The sequence below is a fragment of the Rhea pennata genome, chromosome 15, assembly GCF_028389875.1.
Source record: "Rhea pennata isolate bPtePen1 chromosome 15, bPtePen1.pri, whole genome shotgun sequence".
Taxonomy (NCBI): domain Eukaryota; kingdom Metazoa; phylum Chordata; class Aves; order Rheiformes; family Rheidae; genus Rhea; species Rhea pennata.
The window spans coordinates 14,321,354-14,344,077 of record NC_084677.1 but is presented as its reverse complement, the minus strand read 5'-3'; the positions used below and the strand labels follow the sequence as shown (position 1 = coordinate 14,344,077).

At 38.4% G+C, this 22,724-nt stretch overlaps 1 protein-coding gene across 2 annotated transcripts in view; it reads left to right on the top strand.

Annotated features, from left to right (window-relative positions):
* Positions 1–22,724, top strand: part of MAD1L1 (mitotic arrest deficient 1 like 1) — a 362,358-nt gene that overhangs the window by 38,536 nt on the left and 301,098 nt on the right. For both annotated transcript variants that reach the window (XM_062587950.1, XM_062587949.1), the window contains exon 10: positions 93–179. In XM_062587950.1, coding sequence (XP_062443934.1) covers positions 93–179 — 87 coding nt within the window. The remainder of the gene's footprint in view (positions 1–92; positions 180–22,724) is intronic.

Below are 22,724 nucleotides of genomic sequence, written 5' to 3'. Positions count from 1 at the left end.
CTTTGTGAGACCTTTTTTTATGGTTATGTATGGAGCACGATCTTTCAACCACTGATTTTATTAAAAGTTTCAATTTTGTTTTAATTGCTTAGGACACCTGATGATCTCTCGAGGCAAATTGTGGCACTGCAACAAAGGGAGCTTGTGCTGAAAGAGCAGAATTCTACCATCACAAACAGGTGAGTGATGCCAGCAGTGGATGTTGTACAGCAAGATGCTGTCATATTAAAGCATATAGAAAGAAAATAAGGATTGCAGCCTGAGAAGATGACTCTCTAGATTTCCCTGCTGTTCCAAGGAGCCTTCTGTACTATTACTGCCTTTCCAATACTGATTTTTTGCTTGCTTAAATCCATGCAGGAAGAAAAAGATGAACAATTGTGGGAGGATGCAGTGAACAGTTTATGCAGCTTTATTTTATAAGCTGAAATGTTTGCAAGGGTCTGGGAAAGCAGCTTACTTTCCATCTCCTCTGGAAAGGGAATATCAAAGCAAAATGTGTAAAGTAGTCATGTGGGTGTAGGAAGGAGTAAGAGCCCTCGAGACACTAATTTGGCTCGTGAGAGAACCAGTTTGTATGGATGGAGGGGAAAGTATGTTTGCAATTTTAGTGGTAATGTACTGTTAGGCTTTAGGAGGAGCAAGTCTGTTTATATAGAGCAGGATATGTATTTGGAACTGGCTGGATTCTGGTAAAACTAGAGGGTGTCTAAGCTTTTCTCCTGGTGTGGGAGTGAATATCTCATAAGGGAAATGAATTTGTCTGCCAGAGCTTAACTTTCCAGACGGCACTGAGTACATGTAGGATTTCTTAACGCAGTTGCATATTGTACCAGAAAGTGCTTCTCATTCTTGGTGCACGTATTCTTGTTTCCCACGCTGTTCTATATCCTTACATTAAGAAAGTTATCTGTTCTTAAAATTAATACCTCTGTCTTTCAAAAAGCCTGTATGTATTGCCAAGGTGTTAGCTGACTTGTCTAAGCAACAGAAATGTGCAGTATTTTGACCTTTGGTATAAACATTTTGAACGTAAAGGAGCCAAATACTCTGTAATTTGGCATTGATCAAGCCTTCTGAGTTTATCTTGTGCTGGATTTGCTGAATGTGTCTCCTGAGGTATGTGGTAGATCTTGGTTCAAGAGATGAGTCTTGTGTGGGCTCTGCCTTACCAATGATGGGCAGAAGTTAAGCTGAATGTTTAAAGCTTGGGCTTTGCTGCTACTGTTAGTAAACAGTTTAGTCAGTTGTAAACTGTTAGCCAAGTGTGAATTCCCATGAGTGCAGCCAGCTAAATTGTTTTGTTTTTTGTGAAGAAGTTTGAAGAAGAAAAAAATACCAGCAATATAAAAAAGACATTTCATATATTAAAAAAAAAAAAAAGCAAACCCCCAAACCCACAATTGAGCAAAAGCCCAAATAAAAGGATGGTGGTGATGTTTAATGGTTATTGATTTGGGGGTTTTGCAGGCTGCCTCTCACAGACTGTCAGAGAAATGCTTTTGCTGAATTTATTAATAGCTGGGGGGGGGGTAGTCTGTTGAGAAAACAGCCTTTTGGTAGTGCCTGTTCGTGCTGGATGTAATTGTGCCAATTTAGTTTAAAAATAAAAACATGATTAAGATTGCTTTTTGATTTCAAGTGAAATGGGCTGTAAAGCTGTTTAAAATTCTAACACTTTCTTGATGCAATGTTGTGTGTGTCATTTCCAAAACTGATGATTTCAGTTTTCTTCTGTCACATACCTTATTCCGTCTTAAAATGCAGACAGTAAGATACATTTTTAAAACCTTCCATTACAGATTATCTGAAAGTTCCCAGGAGAAGGTCTTGAGTCGTTGGAAATAAAAACCTTGTTAAGAAAGGGAAGCTAATTTTCTGTTTTTCTTTGAATGACATCCTGGTTCAGCTAATGGTGTTCTCTTGTTTCATAATGGTGCTGAAAATGCTGTGTGTATTACAGTGATTTAATATGTGATTATGACTCCCTCTAGTGATTGAGCCCAGCAGTTATTCAGCTTTCTTATGTTTTTTCAGCTGCAATTTTTCACCCTTAGTGAAAACATGTTTAGTCTTCAGTCCTGTTGGTCCTAGGCTTGATTTCTAAAGTTGGTGGTTATATGTGTATAGAGCTATATGCAGTACAAAAATAAAAGACTTTTTTTTTTTTTTTTTTTTTTTTTTTTACTTACTGTAAAAAATTTAGATTGATTTTCTTCATTAGAGGTAATGATTTGGTGAATATTTAAGAGAACATCATCCAAAGTTGGCTTCTGAAATTTCATTTTTGGGCAGAGTAGAGAATCACAGATAGTCCTGACTGACCTGTGGCCACAGTGCAAAATTTGGGGTTTAGTAGGAGAGTTCGGAGCGTGGTGCCTGTGCTCGTTGGATCTGCCTACGTTTCTCTCCTTAGAACAAGGCACCGGAGAGGCGTGGGACATCTAAGGCTGTATTAGCTCATCAGCAAACCCTCCCTGGGTCTATGACCCTCTCCTCGAATGGCCGGTCTGCGTATTCAGCCTCTCTGCAGTGAATGTACTTCGGGTCATCACTGGGCTTTTAAACCTCGGGGAAGGAATCCCTGAAAGGGTTTTTGCAAGCTGAGTGTTCTTTCTCCTTGTCTTCACACTGCAGTCGGGTTGTTTTTAGTGATTGTGGTGGATATTTGCCAGTTACTGTTTGTCCTGCAACCTAACAAATAGTCCTCAATTTCTCTTGGATGAGGGGAGGCACTTCCTAGTGAAATAGGAGCTAATTGCTAATGTAGCAGAACAGGAGCGGGACTCCGGAAAACAAACTAGGCATGAAAAATGGCACAAGGGAACAATTTGCTACATGAGGTCTCATCCGTTTCTGTAAAACTGGAGAGCAGATATAGCTCAGCTGCTTCTCAGTGTACTTTAGGTGACCTGAAGAGGAGTGATTTGGGGTACAAATACTGTGGTAACAATATTTTGCTGTCTAAACTTATTTCATCTCATGCTCTTGAACTACTTTCCATTTATTATTATATACTTCCGTAGTGCTAGTGTTTTCATTATTAAAAAGCAGTAAAAGATTGTCACACTGCAAAAGGCTGTGATACAACTCGGCTTTGCACTGATTTTTGCCTCCCCCTCTCATTTTGTTTTTTGGGTTTCAAAGTGCAATCTGTATTTGTGTAACCTCCGTGATTGCCAGTGTTTCAAGGCTGCTCGGAGATCAAATGATGATGCATATCATGTTTGCTGTATTACTCAGATTGGATGCTTTTAGGCACAGAACCACGGGACTGAAATTCCTGAACAGTAGGTTTAAATCAATTTCTTTTAACAGTGATTGTTTATATGTTTGAGTTGTGTAGACTGCCGTGGAGCTTGCTGTGCTTGGTAGGGAAGAAAACCTTCCTGTGGTGCTACGTGGGGAAGAGGGAGAGGGTCGCTCTTCCGCTGAACGCAGCAGCAGCACTTCACCCCTGCACTCCCCAGCATCAATATTGCTGAGTAATACAGCTGAAAGTGCCGTTAAAACCGCCTGATGGAATCTCGCTGCTGTTTTGCCGTGTATTGCTACAAGTTGTGTAAATAGAGTAAATTATACTTTCAGCAGTAACAGCAGGAAGTGTCATGGAGCTCTGCAACTGTAGAATAAAGATAACAATCCAAAGGTTTAAAGATCTTAAAGGTTTAGGGCTGCTTTGATAGCTCGAGGTGCACCTGCTCTGGTGCTTAGGAAAAGGTAATGAAGGCAAGGTGTTTAATTAGTGGGTCAGTTTACGCAGCCCTGCAACACCCTTCATTAGTTTCACACTTTGGGGGGGGGGGGGGGGGAAATGTGTGTAATGTTATAGGCGTTCTAGATGGAAATACCCCTTTTCAGGGAGAGATGATGGTTGTAGCTTGTATTACAGAGTCTACAAAAAAGGATATGGGCTTTTGTCTTGCAAAAAAATGATGTAGTGATACTAATGTGTGTTATGTTTTTTAGTTAAAAAGTTGCATGTTTATTTTTCCAATATCCTACCCAGATATTTAGAGTCTCTGGAGAAATTTTCCAGAACAAATTTCATGGTGAAGCATTCCAGAGGTTGAAATGTGAGGGGAAAGTATTCTAATCAGTGTGGTCCTTTGAGGTGGCTAAGTATGATGGAATAACGCTGCTCAGTGTGAGTTGGGCTTGCCTCTGGAAGGCAGGCTATGAAAAAACACTTTTTGCAGAGCTGCCATTTGGCTACTTATGGTCTCTCCCAGTGTGATCATTTATTTTTTAATACTCTTGTCTGTGTGTAATACCAGTCTTGGACAGTTGAGGTATCTTGTAGAAACTCAAATGCAAGGAAACACATTGGTGAAGGTAATACCTTGAGCAGAATGAAAAGCACGAGAAAAACAAAAAAGCAGCAAGGGATCTTGGAGCATACAGCTTATTCCTGTCACCTAGTGTCAAAAACCTAGCTATGAGTTTTGATATATAGTTTTGTATGTGAAAAGGGATACTTAAAAATACTTTTCTTAACGTGCTTAGAGTTCTGTTCAGAGATGTGGTTGTTTACCACCTTTATTCATATAAGTCACGTAAAACTGACTTACCCAAACAACCTGCAATGTGTGTTATCTCTTAAAAATGAAACAAAAACCAAAGGATTGAGGACTGGGCAACATGGATTGCAAACTGAACAGAAAATGCTTTTGAACTAGACAGATTAGGCAGCAGGTATTATTTTGAAAAAAGCCTGACAATAAATGAGTGATAATAAGCTTGGAGCTGTTCATCTCCACAAGTGCTGTTAGCTTGGGAGTGTTGTAAATCCATTACCCATCTCCTCTTTCTCGCATGTCCCACAGAGTGTCAGTCACAAATATAAATGGAGCCTGCCAGACTTTCTTCCCTAATCTGGAAATTTGGACAGAAGTTTAATTACAATGAAAGGTCTTTTATATGACAGAGAGAAGTGCTGGATTTTCAGTAGGTTTTATGATTTATTTTGTGATCAAAAAGCACTTAATGTGTAATATAGGATAAAGTAGGGATTTTCTTCTCTTTCTTTTTTTTTTTTTTTTTCCCTCCTGCACATCTATATAGCACATTGCAAGTTGATTTAAAGGTGGAGGCATGTGTATGTACCTAATACCAGACAAATGTTTGTTCACAGCGCTTCAGGGCAGTACTGACTGCTGGCAGGTTCTACGTTCATCTGTAGAGTAATTTTATGAAAAAAATGGCTACTAGGTAATGCTAAACCAATTCTTTTCTTCAAAATTTCTTTTGTGCACTTTTGTACAAGAAAGTAGTTGAGTGTCCCTTGAAATGACCAATTTACTCTTTCCAAATAAACATTCAGATTGTAAGCTTGCAGGGCAACGTGTGGGTTATTCATGACTATAGCTCAGCAGAAATAAAGCTTTTCTAATTTTCTTGTGCCATATAGTACTCCCTAACAGAAAATAGGAAGGCAAAAAATTACTTAGTCAAGACATTGACTTTGATTCCAGTTCTAAAAACATGGGCTGTTGCCCAGATCTTTGCTTTCCATGATTGTGTAATTTTTAGTCTGATTTCCTGGAGACACGGGGCTTATGTTATCACGCTTTGTGTGTGTAAGTAGATGAGACTGCCTGCCCTAAACCTTTGAATTTGCTGGTTGTCTTCAGTCAAGTTTGGCAGATGTTAGCAGTCTCAAAAATAACAAATTGCAGCAAGTTTAATGAAAACAGGGCATTCGGCTACAGAAGAGAAATCCTATTGATGCAACTCGAGCTCTTCCCCTGTTAGGTATCAGATGATCCTGCAAGCAGGAGAGCCTCTTAAATGCCACGTTGACAAAAAGGCTCCTATCAGAAATCAGCCATCCTTAGACACCGCTCACCCAGCCTGAGAGCGAGTGAATGCTATTCTGATGCCACAAGAGCGTCACAATCTGTAATTTATACTATACTAAATTCTCCAAAGGCTCGGTGGTACGATGGCATTTGGTAATTTTATGATACTGTTGTTGGTAGGGGTATTTTTTTTTTTTAATCCGGTTGGTATGAAAAAGGGGAAGTCTACTTGAGTCAATATTCACTGTTTGAGAGAGAAATCCCTAGGAAGCCAGGCTGCTCTATTTCTGAGACTCATGTTCTGTTTCAGAGACTATCTAGAGAAAAACCTAAAGAACAACTTACACTGGACAGACGTAGCTATGCTTATGCCATCTTTTCAGTTTGGGCCTCAGTGGAAACTGAAGTGCAAAACCAGTAGAAATACTAGTATGTGTGGGTGTTTTGTTTTTTTTTTTTTTTTTTTTTAACTAGATACTAATTATTTTACTTCTTGAAGACCGAACATTCGGAGAGGATTTATTTAATGCTCTTGTTCAGTATTTTGATCACTGCTAAAGATTGAAAAGACTTTAAAAGCTGATTAACCCTATTCTTAATTTTCACTTGTTCCAGGCTTGTGATTGACACTTGGCCTCCATAATAGCATCACTGTATGTGCATCGTTTTAAAACTAGAATTAGTGATAGCTTTTATTTGTTAGTGCTCTCCTGGAGATTTTGATTTTAAACAATCCTGTGGGTGTCTAAGTAGTAATGTATGTATTGAAATTATAATCTTAGCTATGCAGTAGGCGACAGCACAAAAACATTCTTCTTTGAAATGGGCATTGGTATGTGAAGCCTTGAGTTCAGCCCATCTCCAAGCTTTGTCTAGAGCTCTGGAAATTGCAAGGCTTTAAATTTTACAGTGCCTAGGGATTTGTTTTCTATTTACTTTGCAAAGTAAATCTTAAAGTTTTATGAGAGCAGGAAAAGAAGGAAGCCCTTTGATTTGGTCCTGTCTTTAAAATTATTCTTGAAGTCAGAAGAATGGTTCCATGGATCAGATAGAAAGTGAGCTAAGAAGGCTGGACTTAACTTCTAGAAAAGTTTTTGATTTTCTTGGAGTCTGAATTACTTAATTTAGTGACCAAGTTTCTCATATTCTCACATTCAGGTCCAGAAAGCCTTATGAACAAAACCAAACAAACCTCCACTCTGTATATCCAGTCTAGTCTGCACCTCCTAATTATTTCTAAGGCAAATAAAATACCTTAGTTCAAATTTATCTGTACCATTAAGATTATATATACATACACACACATTATATATATATATATATATATATATATATATATATATATATTTTTTTTTTTTTTTTCTCCTCAGAAGCACATCATGAACTTTTCTTTCTGTATTGTATCTTAAGATCATAGTAATGGCCATAAGTCTTGAACTGTTTCTTTTAAGTGTTTTATGCAGTGCTCATTAACAGTCAAACAAGGCTGTGTAACCATTTGCTGTGTTAATTTGTATTGCTATAGCTGCTTTACAGCTTTCTTGAGCAGTCATGAGAAGCCAGCGTGGGACTAGTGATAGAATTCAAAATGCCTTTTCTGTCTCTTTATGCTCACATATATCTGAATACCATTTTGCAGTTGCTGTAATAACTAGTATGGAAGGCTGCATTTTTCTGAAGTCATTTAGGGCATTGTTTATTTTAAACAGATTGATTTTTCTAATGCTTTGGGGAGAGTGGGGATAGCTAGAATATAGAACTGTTTTGCAGAGGTAAACATGTATTCTGTAAGGTGGTAGTGTTCAGGTTTTTTGGTTTTGTAACTACTGTACTACTGTGAAGTGATGTCCAAATACTGTACAAAATACTGTTCTGTCTTAAAGATTAACTGTGCTGGCCAAGATGTCTCAACATTTGATGGTATCTGCATGTAAAGTTTGTTCGGCTCTTACAGCTAATCACTAGTTTAACAATTTCTCATCCAGCTCAAGTCAACTGTAGTATGTCGCTTCTTCAGCCTGCTATTAGGAGTGCTTCTATTACATATCTTCATTTTAATGTTGTGTTTGGTTGTATGTGCGTGTGGATGCATAGAGCATAGTGCAACATATTAAATATTGTAGCAGATAGTTGTGTTGGTGGGCTTTCTAAGTTCACAGTAGTATTTCTCTAATACCAAAGTTTATCATCTCTACAGAAGATGTACTGCTTGAAAAGTTTAATGGAAAATAAAAAATAAGCTGCCCTGTCTTTTTTAGCTGTGTAAGGAAAAAAATTGTCAGAAATTGCAGCCCCCCTCCACCAAAAAGCAGCTTTCTTTTGCTGCTCTGAAAGTTAAATGACTAATGTGCATAATTTATTTGAGCATCTGTGCTAAAAACTTGCATACCAAGTTTTAGTTCAATGTGATCAACAATGGCGAAAATTAGGATTTATCATGGAAATGCTGACGGATGTGAACATGTGTAGGCTAAACCGGTGCCTAACAAACCTTCTTATTGTGCAATGCTAATGGTGAAACAACTTTTTTCCTGCTGTAATTACGTTTTCCCCCTCCGTCTGCTTAATTTTCTCCTTTTCAAATTTGGCTGTTTTAGTTGCACTTCGGATCTGGATTCCTGATTTCCCCCCCCCTCCAAGTCTACATAAAATTCCTAAGTTGACTTGAAATATTTCTAAGCATAAGCTACCCTAAGCTTCCTGGGTCAGCGATGGGCAGATCAGCACCCGGTCTCCTAGCTGGTGCTTTGCAGTAACATGCTTGGAACGGAAGATGGTGCCGGCAGCCTTGGCAGCTATTTTCTCTTCACTCCTCTCCTCCTCCACCTTGGTTAGTGTAGCCGGGCGCTGTCACCAGGATTATAAATTCTGGAACCAATTAGATTAAAAAGAAAAAAAATCCTTACAAATGTAAGGAAAGAAGTGAAAAGCTGCAGAGTATCTTGATACGAATATACCTGTCTTGGAAAACTCTTTCTGTGGAGAACTCGGATGCAGCAGCTCTGAAATGGCTTTCGTTGAAACACCAGGTGCTTTTGAGGCATCTGGTTAAGGAACGAGCAGTTGGGGTGAAGGAGACAAGCACAGGGACACTGAGCAAGGCCTTGTAAGAAAATTGTGCTGATAATGTAAGGCCATATTTTAAGGGTTTGAAAGGTGGTGAAGATGTTTTTGAGCCCTGGAAGTGTTTATTCCTTTCTCCATCCTTACCTGTGAGACTTCTTGCTGAAGCAAATTGCTTGAAGGGTGACCCAAAAGTCAGTCAGGTTGCTTAGTTCTTACCTGGGCGTCACCGAGGAGCAACGTGATGTTTATAGTCAGTTCTTCTCTGTCTCTTAATACAGTAGCCAGTGTGTTTTCTGGCAATAGTAGTGCAGCCATGTGCTGTTGTGTTGTAGAGATCCTGGGAATTTCTCAGGGCACTCGTTCTTTTGCGGGAATATGGCACTCCTTAGGGAGAAGACAGTCGCTTTATCCAAGCCTCATTGCAGTTCTTCATCTCTAGAGTGTTTTGTTTGGTCTCTTTGCTGCTTATACTAATTTGTTTAGAGGTTTGCTGCTGCTGTTTTCTTCCTAGGTTTGTCCATCAGAATAGAGGAAAAAGTCTTTTAAAAGCAGTCATAGATTCAGGGCAGTTTCGGGGTGGGGAGGGGGGAAGGCACGTGGACTTCTGGTGCTGCTGGTTGACCATGACAGAAATCGTGCCATATCTCCTCTCTGTATATTTTTTTGCCCAGAGTTGGTGCTGCTTTGCATAAAACTCTAGCCCAGTGGTTTAAGAGGAGTTGTTGGCAATGAGTCCAGTTATTTTGTTGCTGGTGAACTTGCAGAATTTTTCACTTTGGCTATATGAGATGTACTGCATCCGACTTCCTATATTGTAGTGGGATCTGACATTTTGAAGGCCCCTTGGGTCTGGGTGGTTGGTAAGAATTCTTAGAGCTTGTACATGGTTAGAGTTTGGAACAATGTTCTAGCAAAATGTAATTTCATTTCTTTCATATTTTATGTATGTACTGTTTTTTACATATTTTTAATATTTAAAGCAACCTTCACATATTCATAAGTTTTAAAATATGCTCTCACTGTTAAGACGGGGAAATGAGTAGAAATACCAAACTTTCCTTTTATTCAAGCAACAAAAATCAAATTCCTATGAGTAAAATAACCTCTAAAGAGGTTTTCTGTTCCCCAGTCAGAAAAAGATGTTGAAGTATTTATGGAAATAGACCAAAATGTATCCCTTTCTGGCTCACCAAATAAGGGATTATCAGATATAGCCTATGGCAATTACAGTACATAGTCCAAAGCATATAGTATTAATAAAAGTGAGTATACATTTTAAAATGCTGTGAGGTTATTTTCAGCTTTTTTTTAATGAGATTCTACTAACAAAGTATCAGACATTCATGGATCACCCTAGTGAAAAAACCTCTTCTTGCATTAGGGAAATTGGAAGTAATAATTGTCACCAACGCGCAACACTAATTGACTCCTGGAAATCAGAAATCACTTATGATGATGCATCTTTATCTACTACAGGAGCAAGACCTAAGTTGCGTTGTAGCTGGCAGCGTGGAGCAGTGCAGCTTGCATCCCCTCTAGTTGAAAGAATCTGAATCTTGTCTTTTGTGCCATTAGGGGTATAATTACAATACAGGTTGTCTGGCTGCATCACCCTTCCAATTCATTGAGTGAACCTGCTCATCTGGGTCTTATTCCTTAGTTTTTTCATTGTTAATAGTTTTGCAGTAGTATAGGAATTGAAGGTGGATGAAGTCAGAGTGCAGGCTGATCATTCAGAAAAGAATCAGCAAAGCAAGGTTTGTAGGAAGAAGTAATACCTTTTATTAGACCAACTGATAGGATTAGACAGACATGCATTTGGGCACACAGCCAATATTCAGGTCTGATGTAGAAGTGCTAGCCTTCCAGCTAAGTGCAGGTTGAGAACAGTTGCTCAGAGTTAATCTTGATTAATCAATTAGCCTGAAAGAGAAGGTGGTGGCCATGTGTGGAATGAGGGGAGGTCAGATAGAAGAGAGGAAAAGGCTGTTAACATCTATGTGAAAGAGATTGAGTTGTTGTGATACATGATAAGGGTTTGGATGCTGTGATAACACAAACGACAAACAATATGAACTTTCTCCATATAGAAGGAGCTTAAAAGAAGATGCAGCATGTGTCACTTTTGCTGGGACCGTATACCAATAAACACTGATTCACTGGCTCAGCACTGATAAGGCAGTGTCGCAATTAAGGGACTAGAACTTCAATTTTATATTGATGGAAAATATTTTCTGTACTGTCAATAAAATCATTTTATCATATTGTTTGACTTATCTCCTCTGGGCACTCAGCGGCAGCAGCAGCAACTCTGAGCCTGCCGTTACAATGACCATTGAATGCGTTTTGCTTCATTTGTCTGAACGTGTTCTAGGATAAAATGTGTTTCCTGAGACACAGTATTTCCGCCTCTGGTAGTTGTGAGCGCTATGGCCTGTGCTGATGCTGGGAAGGATCAGCTGCAGATACTGAGCAGGGTGGGGTGGTGGTGTTTTAGCAAAATTTGATGTAAATCTCGAGTAACCATTTGAAGCTATTGAGACAGTATAAAGCAGCTTGTTTCATTTATTAAACAGGACTGTGCCTGTCTTTTTGTGTATTTGCTGGTATGTAACCTATAATTATTATGTGGTATAGAGCACACTCATGGCTTGTAAGTCTCTAACTTGCCTACTTGATGGTAATATAATTTCTTTTAACAGCATATTTGACATTTTTTTTTTCTTGATTACATCCAAGAGGAAAAGAAATGCTGAAAATAAGAGCTGTGATTATAAAAACACAAGCAATAGTGAGATAACACTTTGCCTGAGGCTACCTGAAAATACTTGGTGGTTTTCAAGCTAATTACATTTTATATTGTTAGTGACCTTTTGGAAACTTTTCATTTGCAAGGATAGCAGATGCCTCCAAAGAAATGCAATTATTCAAGACAAAATCCATCCCGGTCATCTCCTCAAGCCAGCATGCAGGCATTCTGATGTCTGCAGAGTGCACCTTTTGGCGTGTTTTTCCAAGAATTTTTGTCTTAAACCTTAGGGAGAGCTTTGTCCGAGAGAAGAGGAACACCTAGCCTGTATCTTTTTACCGAGTTGCCTCTTGGAGGTGAGGGGACAAGTCTCTGTATATAAACAGCAGCACGGAGATGTTCTTGAACTAGAAGAGCAAGCGTTGAACGAAGCTACTGAGCAATGCTTAAAGCCAGAGAAAGCTTGAAATTCATTCCCATTCCCTTGTGGAAGCTGTGACTCAATGATAGACTTTGAAATGAGGAAATTATGAATCCCGTTTCAATTTTACCGTTAAGTATAAGCCAGAAATTCTTCAGTTTTTGCAAGATTTTAACTTTTAACTACCATTTTGTCTTAAAGTAGTTAATTTCTCTCTTCCCTAAATTAATGCTGAAGCAAGGTCCTGAACTGAATGTAGGAAAGTGGGGCTGGGAGAAGGTTCTGTAATTTGTTTCCTTGTCATCTGGAGAAGTTCTCTCATCCTTGAATGAGGAGGACCCTAGGGTGACTCTCACAGATAGCGTAGCTGTCATTGAGACTGACAGAAGTTCTAGTGTCCTTCTCCTTGTAAACCCAGCAGTCGTCTTCAGACATCATCAGACTTCATTGGTTTTGATGTATTAAAGATGAAGTAAGTGGCCTTCTGAGTGACATCTTTGTTCTTGTGCACAGACTTCAAAGGAGTTCCTCATGTGCTTAAAGAACTGAATGAAGCTAAGGAGTGAGTGCATGTCCTACCATGTTTGATCAGTTAGGCTATTTCAATTTGTATTTTCTATAGTACTTTTTTTTTAAAAAAAAATCCTTACCTTCTAGTTATCCTACTTCAGAGAAATAAGACTTTTATTACCTCTTCTGCAAGATATGCTATACTCTAGAAACATTACTTGTTTAAAATAAGACTTCAGGACTTGAGAATTTGAATCCCGGGAGAAGAGGTCTTTCATTAACTATGTCTCCAAATGCAAAACTTTATTGTAGAGGAGGTAATTATTGAAGTAAGCTTAGCTATATCTCGTCCAATTTCTTCTCTGTGATTCAAAAATAAACAAGTCTTTCTAACCAACAATCTGAATCTCCAACTGTCAAAAAAGTTGGGTGATGTGTGGTGGGTTTTTTTAATTTAAAAAGGAGGAGAATTCGAGACTTCATAAAATCCATGACGCTTCACTGTTACTGATGTTTACGTGGAAGCAGTTTCCATGTCTGATCCTAGGTTTTATGCTACTATGGAACTATTGCTTTGTCAGGAGAGGCTTATGGGCGCATCAGAGGTTGCGCAGGAAACTTGAGAGAGCAATAGAGGGTCTCAAGTAGAGTAGACAAACCAGGAGGCTGGTGCTTGAGAACGATGCGTCTGTCTGCGTTGTATTTACGTTTGGCCTAACGTGGATATCCTCTATAGTACAGTAACTCTTATCTAAGTTCTTCCCAAGTGTTCAAGGATGTGTGCTGCTGCTTATTACCTATAATGCAGTGTTCCTGTAGTGAATTCAAATTTAAAAAAAACAGGAAGAAGGAGAGGTTGGGATGGAAATTGAGAGGTCGCTGTAAGACTAGGCTGCAGTAACGCTGAAAACTCAGTGGACCTTTGAAAGCAGTCTTGTTTCCAGCACTTGTTCTGGCCTGAGACTTTTCTGTGACCTTGAGCTAGTTAGTGATCTGTTCCCTAGTTTGTTGAAGTGATGCACATACCAACCCTTTAGGTAATATTTACTAAAGCATATCTTTATAGCTGCTTGTCCAGGGGTTTCCCAAAGTACAATACATGTGCTATTGGCAGCTCATGTAACTTCTGGCCATGCCCATAAAACAGCATTTTAAAATGTTATAGTTCTACTTAATGTGAGGGTAAATTTTGTTATGCTTCCATTTGCTCTGTGTCCCAGTCATTAGTTAGCATCATATTAAGAAAAGTGTAGGAGCCCTCCTAAGGACAGGAAGAACTTACAGTACTTCATGGTGCTTGAGCAGACTCCTGTCCCAAAAGGCCCTATCCCAGGCTCTGGTACAGCGTGGGCTTGTACGGCACACATGACAGTTGTGTGAATAGCCCTGTTTTGACACTGTGACCAGAATTTGCTGTTGCAATCTAAGTTTTACTTCGGTGTGAGTTTGCTGGTTTACTGTACGAACTGCTTTTTGGTCGTGTCTATTAGGTGAATGAGAAAGTAGGTAAGGTAGAACGAAACAGAGGAAACTGAAAATCATGTGTTCCAGCTACGTCGTCTGCAGAGAAGGGATCGAGTGCGAAGTGAAGAGGTAAAGTATGTCATTACTGCAAAACCTGCCACAGCTGAGTGAAACCTTGAGATGAATACATCATCAATATTTCACATCACCACTTTTGTAAACAGATTGTAGAAAGCAAGAATGAACCTGTGGAGACAATGCAGAAGAGCAAGCCTATGTGTGTTGATGTCCCATGAGACCCCAGTAGGCAGGAGAAAAGGTTGTTTGAATTTTAAATTGATTTAAATTCCTTTTGATTTTGTGATGTCTACCAGTTCTGTGTATATAGTCCCTGGAATATAAGCAGAGGATGTTTAAGACTCCCTTATTTCTATGCTTGGCTAACTTTATTGTCCTCCTGTATTTTCTAGTTGTAAATGTTGCAGACTTTATTACATTTAAACTGGTTTTAATATAATAAGTCATAAAATCTAAGAAACAAGAAGTAGTGTCCACTGCGATGATGTGTTTAGTGCAAGGAGAATCCTGCAAGGCTGCACTGCAAGGCTTAACTTAAAACTTACTGAAGACTATTTAGAAGTAAAAATTGTCCTAACTGAAAATGAATTTCATTATTAAAACTCCTGCTTTTTCCATTCATACTGGCTTATACTTTGGAGCATCAATCCAAATGAGAAGGGAGGAGGGAGGCTTTGTTTTCTTCATTAACGTACACTCAGACTTAGAAAGTTATTCTAAAAACAGTATAGCTGACACCCTTCATAGCTGACTGCTCATTTTTAACCAAGATCTTTGAATGGATCTGTCTTCAGGACTTCTGAGCTGAAAAAGGCATATGCAAATACTGGTACTATTCGTGCAAGCTCTAAACAATCAGGAAGGACTTTTTGCTTTTCCCAATTAAGCCAAATGGTCTAAGCTGTTGGAAACTCATTCACAACTCTGCCTTCTTCTTGAACAACAGCCTTTCTTAGGTGAGGAGTAAACGAGCAGTCTTTGTAGTCCAGGGACTGCCCAACCCAGGTATGGGTTACAAGAGTAGAGGTTAGGAGCTATCTTCCTAGCTTTCCTAATAATTGCAATTAGTTTTTCTGCATCTTACAGTCCATATGTTTAAAGGCTTCATTCATCTGCTTTCAGGAAGACATTTCACCTCTGCTGCATTTTAAAGCTAAAATAGCTTGGGAAGATAGACAGTTACTAGAGAATGGTTTCATGGATAACAGTATATAGTTGACATTTGACTCGAGTATTGCGCGCACTCTCTATTTTTTTTCCCTTTAAGTCCTATACCTCTTATACTAGGCTAATCCTAAGGTTAGTGTAAGGATTTTCCAGCAAATACTTTATCTGTAATGATCAAGCTTATATTCTGTTCGTACTCTTTTTGGGAGAGGGTTTCAGAGGCAAGGTACAACATTTCATTATATGTGCTGAAGATTTGGAATATGCGTATAGTCTATTCTGTCTTCAGAGAAAGAAAAGGCTGTGATCTGGAGATTGTAAAAGGGTGTGATCTCCACATGGGTCAGAAACTTACCTTTTTGGCCTTAAAACTGATTTGGGATGCTTGTGATAATTGCCTGTTAGTTCTTTTCACTGATTTCCTCAAAGCTTAGCAGATATTAAGTGTTTCTGTAAGATGTTTATGATGATTTTTTGTAAATGTCAACTTTCAGCCCATATGTCACAAATTTTTATCTCTTATCATTCACTTTATATGAATTTGTGTTCACTGTAGAGAATAAGAGCTATAAAAGCAACAGAGACCAACCAAGCCTTGTTGGAGCCTTTACCATGTCAGAGCAGAGACTGGTTTGCTGCTTCTGTGTAAAAGAATTTAACCCATCAGAATTAATGACTTGATGCCTTTCAATGGCAGCAGATCCACCAGAGGCTTTAAAACTGTAATTTCATCGTTTTGCAAGCTGTTCATGAACAAGCAATTGAGCTCATGCTGTTTGCCTGAGATGTTGCATGTGGAACTGCTTAAAACTTGGTATGCAGATGAGGCATAGTGTTGGAAACCGCTGTCCACAAACCTTAAGCCTTAGTATAAGATTTAGATGACTTTACAGACTGCTAATGATATCTGTGATTAAAAAAGTCTCTCTCTTTTTTTTCCTTTTTTCTTAGCCTGTTTTTAGAGCAGCCTTCGCTGCAGAGCAATGTTAAATTATTTTAATAACTGTTGTATTGCATCCATGAAATTGTTTCCTGCTATGGGAACTTTGACTGAGCTTGTTCCAGTGCAAATTCTATATCTTGTTTATAAGAAGGAGAAACTCCTTCTTTGATTTTTGCTTAATTATACCTCTTCTCCAGTGTATGTTAGTATGATAGTCCCTAACTGAATGGAGTTGGGAACAAATCTTTCCTTTTATGTGGGAGAATTGTCTTTTCATTTCCTGATCAACATTCTGCCCGACAGAATAGGGGATGCTGCATCTTCTTTTTTTGCCTCTACTGCCATTTTATTGAGGTTTTTCTCTGTGAGCTTAAAGACTAGTAACTTATGTACTTAAGGAAAATGGTTGTGAAATTATGAAAATCCATTTTCTGGGAACTGGTTGTTTAAAAAAGCCCTAAGTGTTGTAAAACTTGTGATAGCCAACTTTTGCATACAATGTGTTACACTTCTTCTTTACTTAGCGCTTAGGCTTCTTTCATCTGTGTTCTTAATTTGATGTTCACTGTTACGTGCTTTTCCCTCGTTTTCATTCTTTTTGTCTTTTTTTCATCTGTCCAGTGAATCGCCATACTGTATGCCATCTTTTGAAATAAAGTGCATCTCATATACAAATTACCAGCAAAGAGGCCATTGAATGATGCGTAGCATTCGTTTCTCTGCTGTGTTAGGTAATGATTTCCTGGCTCCCGGAGATTAAAATTCTGGCGTGAGGATTTGCCCCTTTCCTCACTCAGCATGGCCCTGTGCAAGGGCTCAATCACTTCCTCTGCAGGAACAGAGGTAATACCGTGATACTATGGTCATTCAATCAGAGGTAGAAGTGCTTTAATCTCTTCTATTCTGTCTGATAAATGCTTTCTTCTCTGTTCTGAATTGCAGATCTCTAGTTCCTATTGTTGCAGGGATTGGGGAAGAAAAGAGATCATCCTGTCCGATTAAGTGTTCGATGATGATGCATTCCTTTATTCCCAGAGATTCTTAGTGATTTAGTTAAAGATGCACTTGTGGAAAGGGCAGAAAAGGAATAGGAAAGAAGGTGGGACTGTCTGGCCAGTCACACCCGAAATTCAATTTCCCTAAAACAAGGACAGCTTATAGTCAGTGAGCAACTGTCTTCAAAAGCACAGTAGAGATCAGAGTAGCTTCTGCTTCAGCATGTGGTCTTTGCTCTGCTGAACAGTCCAGACGTTCCATATTTGTTTGGAAGATGAACCTGGGACCTGTGCAGCCACTTCCCTGTGGCTCACAACAAGGGGAGGGAAGCTGCGCTGGCATCGGACGCCAAGTGAGACTGGAGGGCTGGGGCAGCCCTTTAAGCTGTCTCTGCGTTTGACCTACCTGTTCCTCTTCGTTGCAGCAGTCACACACAAATGTAATGGATGAGTATCGACTTCGCCGCTTTATTTTGCTCCCTTTGCTATATTGACACGAGTTAATAGGGCAGAAGCAGAAGACAGACTGGGTACAAAGTGGAAAGAGATCTTATGTCAATAGGGATTGTAAGATAAGAAATACAGTATTAAAGGTGAGAGCACAAGAGTTAATAGCTAGCTAACCCACACAGTGTGTCTGCAGGAGAAAGAGGCAAATACAGCAATCCAGAGCTGTAAACTCCTTTTTGGAAATATGTTTCTGTGTTTTGCTTGACACATTATCACTGTGTGATGTTGTGTGACTAGTACCCGTGATACTAGTCACTGTTTTTTTTTTTTTTTTTTTTTTTCTTCCCCCTCAGCACTGTAGAAGTTCTGAAACGCTGAGGTGGTAATGTTGTATTATGCTGTAATGTTATAATGTTTCATAATGTTGACTTTCAGTTTTTGCTTGATTAGTTGATTGTTATATTAAAGGCGAGAGCCTCTATTTTTAGTAATTATACTTGGTCCATATGCTTCATTGATTCAGCCATATTAAAAGTGAAAGTGAGTATTTTAAGTGAAATCTGAGCTTTAAGGTGATTGGAAGTTGAAGGCAGAACAAATTCTGATTGAGTAATAATAGTTCTCCAAGACTCAAAAGGATTTAGATCATTTAAGCTACTTAAGTGGAGTGTATATTAGAAGTTTAAAACAGTCTTTAGTGAATAAGTAGTCTATTGAAAAGATAATCTGTGTACCTAGATGAAGAAAAACATTTTAGGTGTTCTTGTGTTCAGTGGATCAAAAAAAAGTTCTGGCATGTAGCAGTATTTTAAAAGGCCGAAGAAATACTATCATTGGTATCAGGAAACAATTAGAACCTCTTGAAAGAAATGATGTACTACTACTGTATAATGCATGGTTGAATCCTTATTTAGAATGTCACCGAATTATAGGAAGGATACTGCCTTGGGCAAGAGGCAGTCCTGGATAACAAATTACAGCAGGTATTTGGAAACTAGCTAAATATATGCTCACTCGAAGATGAAAGGAGACTCTTAGTATCTCTTATAATTATGAAAGAGATTAGTTTTGCTGCTGGCAAAGTTATTTAGATGGATTGACGATTAAAATTTGAGTGATTTAGTTAAATATTAGAAAGATGGAAATGAATGAGAGTGTTATGTAAGCATGTTTGATATAGGGGAAAGAACTTGAGCAGGGAGAGGTGTATTTCCTTGGATGAGTTTTCAATTAGTTTGAGAATTATTTTTTATGAAGGGGAAAAAATATATTGAGCTGATTAGTATTTGTGGGTTTTACTAAATTTAATATAGCTTGAAAATGGGTATCTACATATCTTTCTAATTTGGCTCATAAAATTTTTGTTCTGTTTCTGCATTAGTCTTGGGTGGAACTAGAGGAGCGAGGAAGTGTCCTTCAGTACATTGCAGACCAAAATATTAAAACCATGATACAGGCTAATAATAAGATAACCATTCACTTCAGGATCTGTGATATTCTCAGGAGAAGAGAAGCCAAGGAGGCTGCTTTCTCCTCCTGCTTCAGAGCTCATTTGTTCTTTGGGTTAATTATACCTAAATGCTCAATATGAGTTCCTGTCTGATTATTACAGAGACATGAAATCCATTGATGGTGGATGTAGTTTGTTATATAGGTGTATATCTTGGTGGAGATAAGATGGACATTCTTGGTGGACATTGAATTTTAAATGAGATTCTGCAACTTGTACTAAAGACTTTAATGACTGATACATGCCTGTCTGGTTGCTTTTGTCTTTAGGAAACTGTTACTGCTGCTAGAGATACAGCATGTGAAAACAGTAAAAATTGGTAGGGATAGACTATTTCTCCAGACATTAAAAGTTGTGAAGAAAGTGCAGAAAACCCCTTGGACAGCACTTCTCACATCCATGTAGTTTTTTTTTTAGTGATAATTTATGCGTCTGATCTTTTATTGAGAAGTAAAAATGATAAATGTAAATGAAGAAGATAGGGAAGGTATTGTTTGTTTGTTGGTGAGATTTTTCCAGAGTTCTCTGGATAACAGCATCTTCAGGATAACAACAGATCAAAGCTAGCTGCAAGATGGCAAGCAAAATATTCCAAATCTTAAGCCTTCAGTATGGTTTTATTTTCTCCTATCAGGTTTATTATTAAGGAAACACTTAGGTTTTCTACAGAAAGCTTGATATGTTTTTGATATATCTGACATATTTTGATATATCACTCTGTAGTTTGAAAAAAAAATCCTTTTGCCTTCAAATACCATCTGGTATTTTAGTTGTCCTGTGCTAGCTCTTTGTCCAGATAATAATTATTGCTATGAAATCATACAGTCCTTTTCTAAATACGTTTTTGGATATCTCCTAATGATAATACCAATTCCGTGAAGTTTCCTGAGGTATTTTCTTTTTGCTTAATTTTTGTGCTAGATGGAGCTTTTTGTCATCGTTATCCTTTGCTCTAGGCTGTGACCAGATAATATGCAAATCATTAAGAATGTATAGTACACTGCTAAAATTAAATGCAAACTCTTCAGTTGCTCCAGTGTTCAGCATGGACAAGCACCTTTTAAAATGTTGGCTGGAAAAGCCAAACAGTAATTTGGTTGTGCATTGCAGTAGGAAGCAGTCTTACTGGCTTGATGCTTGTTCACTGTGATAATTAGGCTCAGATTTGGTGTAATTTTTGATCGATGCTGGGCTTTGCCCTTCTACATTGGGGTGGAACCTGTTAGGATGAAAAATGCTTTTCTATTGCTGGGGAGCTTGAGGAGGTAGTAATAGTAGGTGTTTACAGGAACAGATCTTCTGCAGAGATTTTAAGGGTTAGAAGCTAGTTTGAATATTAGCTACGTAATTACTCTTGTAGGAGTAATGAGGTGTCTGCTTTTTTTTTTTTTTTTTTTTTAAAGTCATGATGAATAATGGTTTGAGTTTACAGTTCTTATCAATCCTGACATTTTGGGCATTTTATGTCTAATAAGAGTCATTAAAACATGCCAGTACGCTAAAGATAAGATCCTCAAATTACAGGACCATGCAAAGTTTTTGATTTAAAAAAAAAAATTATTTTTAAAAAATAGACTGAATATGTAGTTTGTTGTAAAGCATGAGTATGTTGCAGACTGGCATCTGGTGATGCTCAGAAATGTGGCATGATCACCTGCTTTGTAAAAGCTCCAGGTGTTGGAAAAACCCAACTCCCTAAACTGCTTTGAAAATACTGTCTTTCAGTATTTATTTACTATTAGGCAGTGCAAAAGAATGACAGTCAATAGGCGAAATGTTTCCTTCCTATCCATTTTTGGCAAAAGTGTAAGCGCTGAATTTTCTTCTAAATGAAGAGGAGTGTTATTTATAGTAGGCTTTTATTACATCCACAGTGTGTTGCAAAAATTTATTATGTTGGATGTGAAAAGTCAAGAGCAAGGGTTATACTTGGATGCCATTTGTAAGATTAAGCACTGGTCTTGTTCCTCTTTCCCCAAGCTGACACTTGGGTTTTTTTTCTAAGCCCACCCTGTGCTGAGGATCACACCTGCGGTGTACATGTACTCGGTCTGCTGAGGCTTCTGCACGTCACACCCGCAAGTCCTATGGGAAATGTTACTGTTTTCACACTACTGCCTGGCTCAATTAACATGACTCAAGTTCTTCTGAGGTGCAGTCTCAGCAAGCTGCTAGCTACTGCTGCATTTGAAGAACGATAATTCACCTGACATCAGCAGCCTTCTTTCAGAGGTGGATAGTGAGGAAGGTATGGGCAGCTGTGGCAGCTGCTCTTGACCATAGCAGTGTGGATGTTCAATGGAAGGCTCCAGCCTGTCGCTACAAGTGAGGTATGTCATGATTAGTATGACTGTAAAAAGCCTTCATGGGCAAATGGAGGTTGTTTTGTGGTCTGGAGGGCCACAAGCTGAAGTCACTTTTGGAGCAATAGGAAAAAGTGAATCCAGAACCAGGGATTAGCAATTTGGTCAGAAATTCCATAGAGTATTACTTTCCAGATACTTCTGCAGCTTTATGAATGTTGCTTTTGTTTCTAGTTTCATATCTTACCAAATGTTACATGTTGAATTTCTTCCAAAAGATACAGAAAGATAATGACTTATATTGCAATCTTTGATCATGACCAAGCAGCTATGATTCATCTGTAATCTCTTAGCAAGGAAGAACTTTGTGATCAGATTTCTTTTAGGGTTGCTGTCTGTTTTGGGGTAGAGCAGAGGTCTTGTGTGAGCCTTCTTAGTTGCTAAATAATAATTTCCCAATTCGTTGACTGCAGCACCATAATTGATTTGTAGATCTCTTCATCTTGGATGGTGACTCATTTAACAGAAAAGACTCTGGGATTTTGAGTTTGTAATTGAGGTTTTTGTCAATGCCTTAAAGAATTTCACTTTTGCATGGTCAGTACCTCCTGACCCCCCCCCCCAAACAAGCAACAGCATATGCATATAAAGGCCAAATACTTCATCTGATATTGCAAACCAGGCTGTGTGCTCGTTATGAGATCACATTTATTTTTTCATTGTTATTTGTTCAAAATTTTGAAATTAAGTCTATTATTCAAAGATTTATTTTCTTAGGTAAGTGTTCTTACCTTCCTTACCTATTTGATATATTGGATTTTTTTTTTAAGATATCAAGGTAAATGCTGAGAACTACATTCTGCTTTTAATTATTGTGGCAATTAAGCTGTTAACTATGGAGGAATTTGCATGGGGCATTTAACTGTGAAAAGCCTTTGTATCCCATTGCTAATTTACCTGGATTACTCATCTATCAATGTCTTCCCTCAGAACACTGGAAATTGCTACATGTTCATTCTTGTGTGGAGTCTGTCTGGTTTTAAAATGTCATGCTTTAGCTGAGATTAGCATCTGTATATCCAGAATTTGCACAGGAGATCAAAGTTGTGTTCAGTCTCCAACTGGGATTTGTAGATGATGACTTTTGTAGTAGATGATTTCTAAAAATGGATAGTACCTTGAAAACCGGAGCTTTTTTTTTTTTTCTGCCAGTAGACTCTTGTTATAACCACTACGTTAACAAACAGATGCAGAGGTATTGAGGTAT